The sequence below is a fragment of the Quercus lobata genome, chromosome 5 (genome assembly GCF_001633185.2).
Source record: "Quercus lobata isolate SW786 chromosome 5, ValleyOak3.0 Primary Assembly, whole genome shotgun sequence".
Lineage (NCBI taxonomy): Eukaryota > Viridiplantae > Streptophyta > Magnoliopsida > Fagales > Fagaceae > Quercus > Quercus lobata.
The window spans coordinates 37,991,579-38,003,854 of record NC_044908.1 but is presented as its reverse complement, the minus strand read 5'-3'; the positions used below and the strand labels follow the sequence as shown (position 1 = coordinate 38,003,854).

General features: G+C 34.0%; 1 protein-coding gene across 1 annotated transcript; it reads right to left on the bottom strand.

Annotated features, from left to right (window-relative positions):
- Positions 1–6,506: 6,506 nt before the first annotated feature.
- On the bottom strand, positions 6,507–11,556 carry LOC115992607 (serine carboxypeptidase-like 31). Its single transcript, XM_031116830.1, has 10 exons — positions 11,247–11,556; positions 10,136–10,243; positions 9,853–9,948; positions 9,156–9,248; positions 8,993–9,075; positions 8,386–8,673; positions 7,790–7,920; positions 7,517–7,612; positions 7,318–7,423; positions 6,507–6,653 (listed from the first exon to the last, which is right to left on the bottom strand). The coding sequence occupies exons 1-10, from the start codon at positions 11,554–11,556 to the stop codon at positions 6,507–6,509; spliced, it is 1,458 nt and encodes a 485-aa protein (XP_030972690.1).
- Positions 11,557–12,276: the final 720 nt, after the last annotated feature.

Sequence of the window (12,276 nt, the reverse complement as noted above, 5' to 3'; positions counted from 1 at the left end):
TCTAAACTTTGTATCTCTTGTAACTTAGATGAGCATCTCTATACACAACTAAGCAAGTAAGTTTTGTGGCTCTTGTTTGTGATGAGAAAGATTAAGTAATCTCTTGTACTTAACACTCGTATCACTCTTTTTGATGGGAAGGACTAAAAAATCCTAAGAGAAAGGCATAAATAACCATCTCACCACTGTTGCCCACCAATCATGAAATGACATCTATATGTTTCGGTATAGTAAAAGTGCAATGTCAAAAGCTTAATATCATTGAGTATTTCTTTTCTTTCTCTTATATGCCCATGTATGATATGCTTATTAAAATAAAAATATGCAAAGAAAATAAAGCAAAAAGAATAAATATGCTTTATAAATGATTGTAAGCGTGTATTCTAGGAGAAGTGGGAGTTATAGGATGTACCTTGAAGGTGATAGTCTCCATTAAACAGTTATGATTGTGCGTGAGTTAAAGTGATTTTCTCATATCTCAAATCGTCATAACATGTATACATTTGTGCAATCTTGCGATGTTTTTTCACACACAATACGCAATATTCTTTGCTACTTTTGATACATGTGTAGGTACAATGTGATTTGGCCATCACAAGGTTTTACATGTGTTAATGTATGCTCACTAAATTGTCTAAACTCATTTTTGAAATATAAAATTGGTTAGACTTGTTGTGTGTGTGTGTGTGTGTGTGTTTTTGGGATCTATGAGCTTCAAATTGTTGTTGAAAGATGATTTTGAGAACTTAAAATGTTGATTGGACCCTTGGTTGAGTTGCATGCTTGATTGTATTCATATTTGTGTTTTTCCCTTCTTGAAAAACTATTTTTAAGCAATCTCGGCAGCTTATCGACACCTCCTTGACACTTGGCTATCTATCAAGCTTTTCAACTTCCTCTTATCGCAATCTCAATAGCTTCTCGACAGCTAGGTGGATCGATTGAGATTTCTTCTGGATCCTCGACAACTTCTCGATCCATCGAGGTTGGCTCGATAGCATCTCGACACCTCTTGATCGATCGAGATCCTCTTGCATGCATTGTTTTTCACATGTTTTGCATCTTTCTTTTATCTCGTCATCCATAGAATCTTGTTTCATTACATTCATGCATTTTTATGGATTCTTTGTGCCCTCTTGATCATCTTTATATTTCTCGGATGAAGCATTCTAGCTTCTTGTACCCTTTGTCAATCATGACAAAAAGGGGGAGAAATTGTAAAGAATGGTTTCTTTTTAAGATTCTACATGTTAGGGGAAGAAATACATGCCCCTGTAAGGGGGAGATGTGTTTCATCTTGTTAGGGGAAGTGCTTACTTCCTTCTTCTTGTACACCGGTCTTGTGACCATGTTTACATACATTGTGATTATATTTGATATATATATATATATATATATATGATGTATGTTCTTCTTCACCTACCTCTACATGTGTTGTTTCTTTTCTTTCTTTATACACATGGTTTTTATTACTTGTATGCAATCTATTATTTCTATTTCACATAAAGATGCCTTGATGAGTTTTGTTTAAAGTGTTTCAGAAATACAGGTACTCAAAGTTTACTTGCCATAAACTCTCTTCTTCCAAAGTTTTTCAAGATTTTATATTAGGATAGATTTTATTGTATTCAACAAGTGAATATGTGTAGAGTGATTTATGACTTCTCTTAATATTTCATTTGTTTTTGTTGTGGCTTTGTCACGAATTGCCAAAAGGGGAGATTATTAAGGACATATTTTGTGTAATTGGCTAATCATTTGACAAAACTCACTTTACTTATATTTGGGTAGATCTAGGATATGTTTAATACTTCAAGAAACATGTTGTTTAAGTCTAGTATTTAAGCCATGAAGATTGGACCAAGAAACAAGTGAAGAAAAACTGTTCACTAAAACTGGACAGATAGCTCGACACTTGCGGATAGATAGCTCAACAGATAGCTATCTATCGAGGTTTAATGAGGTTCGACAGATACTATCTATCGAGGTATCTATCGAGGTTACGGGAATTCAGATTTTCAAATCTGATTTTCGGCCCATGCTTATGTATTTTTGTCAGGTTTCTTTTCTCACAACCCTAGACATATATAAGGCTTATTTTAGAGAACACAAGGAGAACACATGAAAAAGGTGACCGAAACCTTATTCTCTTTGAAAGAAGCTATTGCGTCTTTGTGCTTTAGGGTTTTGTAACTAAGTGCTTCTTGATCTTCATTGTTGATGAAATGAAGAACTTTGCAGCCAACAATCTTCTTCAAGTTGCTGTGTTAGTCATGTACTAGGAGTTGTGCATCATTGGTTAGTCACATACTGGGACCCGTGCAAAAAGGGTGGCGTTCATATATTGAAGAGTTTAGAGGTTTTGAAGCAGCAGAAGGTTTCTGCTGTAAGCTCATCTACGGGGATTGTAGAGTCTAGGTACAAAGGTTTTATACTAGATCTGAAACTTCTATTTACTATAGTGGATTGCTTTTCGGGAACGTTCCCCCCTAGGTATTTTTTTTTACTATGAAACTAGTTTGTTTCATTGGTTTTCCTGAGTTATCATATCTTGTCTTATTTACTTTTCCGTTGCATGATTTTGACATGATATTGATGTTTGTTTGTTTTAACAAGTTTTATTCATAATAAATCTAATTAACAACTTGGGTTTAAAACTTGTTAATTCTATCAACCGAGGTCTAAATTTCCTAACAAGTCCATGCATGGTGCCGATGCTACTTGTGCCTAAGAATGATAGAACTTGGAGAATGTGTGTTGATTGTAGGCCTATCAACAATATTACGGTAAAGTACAACATTACAGTAAAGTATAGACATTCCATCCCTAGGCTAGATGACATGTTAGATGAATTGCATAGGTCATGTATTTTCACAAAAATTGATTTGAAAAGTGGCTATCATCAAATTAGGATGAAAAAGGGTGATGAATGGAAATCTGCCTTTAAAACTAAATATGGATTGCATGCATTTATAGGCAGATTTGTTGTGGTCTATTTTGATGATATTTTGGTATATAGCGAGAACTTAGATGAGCATATCAATCATTTGCATTATGTGTTTGCTGTTTTGAGAAAAGAAAAACTATATGCCAATTTAAAGATATGTTCCTTTTGCATAGACAAGGTTGTGTTTCTTGGTTATGTTGTTAGCACGAAAGGAATTGAAGTGGATGAGGAAAAATGTGAAGGTTATCAAGGAATGGCCTACACCTAAGTCAATCACTAAGGTAAGAAGTTTTTCATGGTTTGGCTAGATTTTTTCTCCGATTTGTCAAAGATTTCAGTATACTAGCTGCACCACTCACTAAAATTGTTAAAAAATTTGTAGGTTTTAAATGAGGTTGTGAGCAAGATCGTGCATTTATTGAAATTAAAGAAAAGTTATGTGGTGCTCCCTTATTAGCATTACCTGATTTTTCTAAAACTTTTGAGATTAAGTGTGATGCCTCAAGAATATGTATTGGAGCTGTTTTGATGCAAGAGAACCGGCTAATAGCCTATTTTAGTGAAAAGCTAAATGGGGTAGCTTTGAACTACCTAACACATGACAAGGAGCTTTTTGCACTGGTGAGAGCATTGGAGACTTGGTAACATTACCTTTGGCCGAAAGAATTTGTCATACATACTGACCATGAGTCCTTGAAGCGCTTGAAAGGACGTAAGTTAAATAGAAGACATGCCAAGTTGGTGGAATTCATTAAGACCTTCCCTTATGTGATCAAATACAAACAAGTTAATAAAATGACTAGTTTGGATGGTCAAAAGAAGGCTGAGATGGTGAAGAAACTCCATGAAAGTGTATGATGACATATAGAAAAGAAAAATGAGCAATATGCGACCAAAGCCAACAAGGGTTGTTGACAAGTCCTCTTTGAACTGAGTGATTGGGTTTAGGTGCATACAAGAAAAGAAAAATTTCCAACCCGTAGGCTGTCCAAGCTACATCCTAGAGGGGATGTAGGTGACAATTCGAGGATGAATCCTTTTGAAGAGAGGGGGAATGATGAGAATCAACAAGCATTAAAGGATCCATTGCATATTCCAGTTGGGCCTATTACTGGAGCAATATCCAAGAAAGATCAAAAAAGCACTTAATGGGCTAATTCAAGAGATTTGGGTTGATTCTAACACAAGACATTCCAAACTTGGCCTAAAGGAAGATGAAGACATAATAAATTTAATCCAAGCTATTAAGGGCTGATTTGGCTTAATTGGGCGTGATTTATGGTGTAGATTAATGATTGATTCACTTTCCAGCTCTATACCAATTAATAGATATTCTTCCTATTCTGGAGTTGCTAATTTTAGGCCAAATCCACCTTAATTTTAGGCTTCTATTATTTAGAACATTTATGAGCTATTTTCCTATTTTAGAGCTGCTAATTTTAGACAAAATTAACCTTAATTTTAGGCTTCTATAATTTAGAACGTTTTTTAGCTATTTTCTTCTTGAAATTGAAAGCTCAAAGCCTGTGAAGCCTCTACCTCTTTACTTTGGAGCAATGATAATATATCCAACAATGAATTATCAATTGAAACCATCATTCAAATATTCCAAGGTGGGAAGTTTTGCAATAGAACGAGTTAGGGGTGGCAATTTTTCCCCGCCCCGCTTAACTTGCCCCTCCCCACTTCGCCCCGCGTGGGTTTTCCCCGCCCGCAAAGGCGATGGGGCGGGGATGGGGCAAGATTTTAGCCCAGCACCATGGGGCAGGGCGGGGATGGGTTTAGACTTTTTAGACCCATCCCGCCCTGCCCTCCCCATCCCCGCCCCGTCCCACGTTACTAAAGGTTATAATTGTAAATTTTTCATACCCTAAAACCCTACTATGTAAACAAATATATTAATATTAGCATATTTTATTCTACTTGATGTGATTCTCTGCTTTTATTTTGTTATGTGTTATACTATGAGATTTTTATTTATTTATTTTTTTTAATGATTGTCTTGTTAAACACTTGGATATATTATTCAATTTTTTCTAAAAATTTATTTGATTTGATGGGATAAATTTAGTTGTAATTTCAAGTATATTTTTATTAATGAAATAGGTTTCATTAAAAAAATTGTACTAGTTGTAGGGCAAATTAACAAAAAGTAAAGTTTTACGGGTGGGGCGGGGTTTCGTGGGGCCCCAAGGGGCGGGGATGGGGTGAGAAAGTATTTCCCGTCATGCGGGGCGGGGTGGGGCGGGGATGAGACAAGACAAAACCATGCGGGGTGGGGACGAAGATCCCATCCTTCGGCCCCGCCCCTCCCCATTGCCATCCCTAGAACGAGTTTCTATGCCAGCCTTACGAAATTATGGACACGGGAAAATGTTTATGCTACCAAAAATTAGATTCTCTTTCGCTTAAATCGGTACCAAGAAATTAATATTTGCTATTTCTCCTTAATTAGCTCCTACAGTAGCTATATATATTATTGGAATAATATTGTGGGGGTAGCATGTTCATAAAATTCAGAAATTAACGTTTTCTAGTGGGGAGAATATTGTTACCATTGTTGGAACTACGGTTGTATTACTATTATATAGTAATAAAGTCATTACCCAATATGGTTTAATGATCAGTATTGCTGTTTAATAAATCTTGAATAGATCTTGATTTGTATTGCTGCTTTGGGGAGACAATGAAATCAAATATGGTACATTGTGAAATACATAAATATCCAGCGTATTGTGTTGCCTACAATGAACTTCTTTTGGCTGAACATGTGACATAGGATTAGTTCTATGATACCAAGTGCATCAGAAAATCGCAACAAATGTTTAATTTGAAAAAATAATAAAAAACAAAGGCGAACTTTGGCAATGAAAAATTACTAAAATTTATTTATTTATTTTTGGTAGTAAGAAGTTTAATTATTTAATCTCTAATCATATTATTGGATAATTTTTACTTCATTTTAGACATATTATGACCCAAGAGGTATAAACCAATTGTAGGCTCATGCAGTTATATAACAAGTAAACTATGGGTTAATTTAAGATTAACTTAGGGTTCTCTAATATATAATCTCCAAATTAAGATCATTGTAAATTGAAGAGTTTAATATAAAAAATGTAGAAGTTAAGAACTTCATGTTATGCACGTAGGCCATAATTAAGACAAAACCACATGTTATTGCTTGCTCTATTCACTTTTCTCTCTTTCAAACTCTCAATCATTCAACAACTTTAACATTTCATAAGGATTTCCGGAAAATGAAGCATTCACTACAACTAAGATAATTGCATTATAACCATTCCCATTAATATGGCGCTGGTAGCTAATAATAATATTGGGAGTTTATTAAGAGATTCGGAAAGCCACTTGCATGCTAGATATGAGAACTTTCTTCTGCACCCACGAAAAGGAAGATGTCATTTTTGCCTAGACGTACTATAGGGCAACACTCTCTATACTGAGGAGTGATCTCTATGTAATTACACATAACAAGCTAGAAAACTAAGACCAAAATTTTTTGGGAGAGCAACAGAGACAATCCGCTGTAAGTTTTGATTTAACGAGCAGCTGGTGGAGATTCTCCTTGGAGAAAGGCTGAGAAAAATGCCAATGAGTCGCTTGGTTTGAAGCAAGGTACTGCATGGCCAGCTCCTCTAAACGTTGCAAAAGTAAGTCCCTCGTATTCTTGGAACCAACCACTGACCTGAACCAAATACCATTCCATTCCATATTGATTAGTACTTAAAAGGTACCAAAAATCCTGTTAATATTTATTACTATTACAACCATGAATTTTGTACTGCATCAAATAGCGAGCTCATGTTATAAGTACTCTAAGCAAGAGTTAATGGAACTCAGCATGTAAATGCAGCACTTACGAATAATTCTTACTATACGTAGGTATCAAAGTGACGTCACAATTCACAAGAATGAAGAGTGTTCAATTGAAAACAGGAATGTATCATACTTGCACTCTCTTTGTGAAACACTCTAGTTTTCCTCTTTGTTCCAAGATATAAACTGTGGACTAGTGGAGTATTGGAATACCTTAAAGACTTCCTAAATAGCAAAATATGGTTTCTCACTTAGATGTAACTCTATATATACAATATTTATATTTTCAAACCTAGCGTCCACATTTTTTTTTTAAAATGTTCATATTTAACACATGATACTGATGATGTGTATGGAGAGTGTACATTAAGGAATTTGAGATAACCAATGCCCATTTACTTTTAAATAAGTGCAAATAAAATAGAGTTGTATATTAAGATAAGATATTATCTATGTCAGGATTAGTTGTTAAAATGGAAAATAAAATTGTATTTTAATGTAGTAATTGCCATATTCTGAATCTTGATGATTACCTCTTTCTGGTGGTACCAAGGCCTCCATGCCTTAGTGATGAGTAGTCCCAGGGCACTTAAGCTGTATCTTGTAGACAATACAGGAACTCTTCCATCTGTGTCTCCACTGAGCCACCCACAAAGGAATACCATAAGATTGATAAATATGTTATCATCACAATCTCTAGAAAATAATATACGGTAGCTAGGAAACTTATACCTGTAGACCCATATTCTAAGTCCTGCTGTAATTAGCTTCTTGTATATAGGAAGGACAGATGGTTTTGAGTCTGACCACTTGTCAAATATATTCATACTACAGCCAAAATTTTAGAAAAAAAATGTTCAGTTTGTATCATGAAAATCATATTAAAAAATTTCTTGGCCGCTTCTTTTTATTAGAAAGTTAAAGACTTGCTTCAAGTTTCTTTTAGATCAGGGAACTTCAAACAAAGGCAAACGAAATGTTAACAATTAATAGAAAATGCATTACTTGCAGATGCTCCAGTTCTTTAGCTGGTGACCATCACTAACATGTAGAGCCTTCTGAACATCTGGTCTGTTGTAGAATGTCTTAGCATATTCATCAAGGCATGGATCGTAACCACCCATGATTCTTGGCATCTTTTAAACAAAATCCATCACCATCATCTATTTATTCAATCAACTCGCAACACTTTGAATGAAATTAATGTGCAACATGGGAGGCAATATGGAGAATCATATATATTTTGAGGACAACCTTTTCCCTTACATGATTAAAATTAGATTAAATGAGGCTCTTATGGTATGTTTCAAATAATTTTATATGGTGTGACGATACTCTATACATGATTAGATTCAAAGAATAAAATATCAATTAATTATTTCCTAACATGTATATAAACCAAATTATTAAAGTTGGAACCTAAACCTGTTCTTGAGATCAATTCTACATAGATAATACTCTAAGTGAGGTGTAATCACTCTAAACTTTCATTTCAAAATGAAATGATGATTAGTGCCTGTTGATTTTATAAAAGAGTATTTTCCGTTGTACATAAATTGATTTCCAATAAACGCGAAAATGAATTATGTATTATTCCTCACCATCTTAGATGTGCGCTTCATCATGACTTGCATTGATTTGTTATCTGAATCAGCTGAATTGCCAGTACAGACTGAGGTGTAGAGGCTATAGATATCAATCTCCTTATACTGTTTGAGTACTTCATCAATGGCTTCACTACAATCATTGTTGCTCCATGTATCATTAACGTTAAAATCACAGCTTGATTTGATTATTTTATGAGTCTCATCCGATATCACAGCATGACTCCAAGCATAATCCACTAGACCTCTCCAGTCCTCAGCATCAGATGTTTCAGGATTACCCAACTGTACTTTGAGAAAGGGATTAGTTGTGTACTTTGGTTTCCAATCATGGAACAATAGGATGCATAGTGTAAAATTTTAGTACAGTTCCTTTTGTGTAATATATTATATTTCCTAAACAAATTCAAAGTACATAGTTGCATTGAATTTAATTATCCTTAAAAATATATATTACTATTAGTATTTTACAAGTCAATGTAACTATATGTTCAAATTTAATTGAGAAACCTAATATACTGCACCTAATCACTTAATAAACTATACCTAAGTTTTACCTAGATTTGAACATATTAATTAATTTTATTATTGTCTAGGACCATACCAAAATACCCTTGAGATCGATATAAAGAAAAGGATCTTTGTTCTTGTCATGGATGAGCTCAGCAAGTTCTGGAACGTATTTTCCTGTGAATGTGGAGAGTGTGAGTATTTGATAGGAATTCAGTTAAGATAAGAACAATAAACATCTATGAGAGTTAAAATACCTGCATAGCTTTCTCCAGCAATATAGAAGGTTTGCGTTCTATATGAAGGGAACTTGAGGAACCACTTGTGGAGGAAGATATATGCATCATTTGCTATAAAAATTAGTCATAGAACGTACAACCAAAATGATCAGGAGCCCTCGAAGTATTTGCAGAACAAGATTTTGTAACGTAAAACTTACAAAAAGGAGAAAAGTTGCATGTACTGCATAAAAATAATCAAGCAATTATAAACTAAAAAATTTTAAATAACATTAGAATGTGCTAATTTTTAAGAAAAAATGTATCAAATGTGCATAAAATATATTTAAATAGAGAGTGTATTAATTTTTAGAAAAAATGTTTCTCTGATAGTTTTTTTTTTTTTTTTTCATTTTGTTGAATTACAATTTTAACCCATTTTTTATTTGTTAAGAATAAGGATTATCTAATTAGATTAGGGCTATTTTTTTATATTTTTTGAAGTTATAACTAACTTTCTGAATCTTCTTAATATACAGAAATAAACTTATATAGTGGCATCTTCAATCTCTCATAAATAAAAGGTGAGTGCATTCGTTCCACTTGATAAACTATCACGTCTTAATATTTTAAACTGTTATAAGAAATACTATATTAAATTTAATCATTATTTTAACAATATTTACCTATAAAAATAAACAGAGCTCATGAGCACTAGAATTTGTATGGTCCTTACCTGTAAATTCATCTCCCAAATTAATGTAATCACTAGTTGTATTCGAGTATGAAAAACCGACCCCAACAGGAGATTCCAGGAATAATATGTTGGCTTCTGTATCATGAGACATTAATAATTCTTAACATAACATTTTAATAGCTTATTGCTACCCTTAATTAATTAAATTAATTAATGGAGTACTAAATAGTGGTTCATAGTGCTATCGTACAAGTATCTATATATTATGCATTAAAATATTTGTGTGACAAAACTTTTACAAGAAAAGAATGATTTCTCCTACTTGTGTTCCATGAGTAGGGATTATATTTAAGTCCATTTCCATGCGTATCCACTAGAAAAGGACCAATCTCTTGTGTTGCTCCATATCCCACAGAAGAGCACCCGGGCCCTGTAAAGGAAAGCATCTTGTCACCTTAGCAGAGAACATAAAACGAAGTGCCAAACAAAATCATAGATTTAAACTTCCAGGATAGGTTCTCTCAAAAAAAAGAAAAAAAGGAAGTAAAAAGAATTCCCACTAAGATATTTATATAATACTTTGAAGTAATTCTTTATTAACAATGATTTGTTTATATAGAAAATTTCCATTAACATGTGCAAGCAATTTTTTGTATATATATATATATATATATATATATAGAGAGAGAGAGAGAGAGAGAGAGAGAGAGAGAGAGAATGGGCTTTTGCCCTTTTTTTTAAAAAAAATCCAGCATTTTTCCCAATTTCCCAAACTAATTAGGAAAATGTCCCTCTTTTGAAACTTGATTTTCTTAAAATCGAGTTTAAAAAAAAAAATTCTGGAGCCCTATAGTGATGTTTTAAGAACTTATAGTGGCGTTTTGGAACTCGAGCTCTATGAACTTAAGTTCCATGCAATAAGCTCCTTAAAACGTCACTATAGGCTTTTTAAAATGCCATTATAGGCCTTAACTCGATTTTGAGAAAATCGAGTTTCAAAAGAGGGGCATTTTCCGAATTAGTTTAGAAAATGGGACAAAATGCTGAATTGTTTGATAGAAAGGAGCAAAGGCCAATTTTGTCCATAGCCAGGTGGATTTGGTCAAAAGATTTGGTACTGTAAAGGATACTCAAAACTAATTGCAATTTGCTTGACGAGGAAGGTTCTCCACATAAGATAGTAAGTAATGGAACCCCTAGATCATATTTTATCTTAATGTTTCTTCGTACAATCATACAAACCTCCCAATAAGGTCTATAGGCAACCGTGGCATTCGACCTTCACCGATTTTAATGGCTGACAAAGATGATCTAGCTAGGACATAATTAAATAAAAAACAAGGATTTATAAAGCTGTACATAAACAAATTAAGTTACCTAAGAAGAAAAAGATAAAGCAAAGTGTCAAACAGACAATTACTATATATGCTTACCTCCATTAAGCCACAGCACTAATGGTCTTTCATCAGCCTGAGTCGTGGCCTCATAGAACCAGTAAAAGAGTGCCCTTCCCTTTGTTTCATTTACACTGACATAGCCAGCGTAGTGCTTGAAGTTTACATTAGGCTGGCCGGGCAAGCCAGTTACAAGATCCCCATTCCCTTCTGAGGTAATTTTTTTCCCACTACTACTACTACTCCATTTCCAATGTCTAAAACACACAACAGGCTCCATTATTATTGATAGGAGAAGAAGAAGAAGAGCCAGAGTGTGGAGAATTGTCTTTTTTAATGCAAAATCCATATTGGATCGATTTGGAAGCACACCAAATAAATATTTATATACATAGACAGCTTTCACACCACAGGATGAACACAAGCAGAGCAACATATCCAATATTTATACCCATATATTGGAGAGGCAAACTAACTAGCATTCACTTAATAAACTAAACTAGATATGATATGATAGTAGTCCTACATGGCAACTTCTTTTTTCTGTTTGGCATTCGGTTAGGCAAAGCCTATGGGCGGGCTATGGCATATGATATCTGATGTGGATTTAGGCCAGCTTCTATAATATAATAATATTCTAATTGCGTGAACAGGGTTGGGTTGAGTTTTTGAGTGGGACCTCCATCATTTCTTGTGTGGGTGGTTAAAATATAATTGGAATGCTCTAAATAAATATATTGTTGGGTTAAAATAAATTGAACCCCAACAAATTAATTAATTATCCAAGTTAATTAATTAGGTTCAATTACATGTAATAGCATGGCAGTACAAACAAATCACCAAAATATTTAAATGCAGCAGAAAATAAATTTGACATAGGTGATTTGTTTACGAATGGGGAAAACCATCGAGGCAAAACCCCACCGGGTGATTTTAAGGTCACCACTTCCAAGAATCCACTATTATCAATCACAAGCGCTTACAAATATGAGGAATCTTACCAAACTCTTTGGTTTATACCGAAATACCAACCTATAGTTAAACCCCTACCCTAATACCCAATTGGACT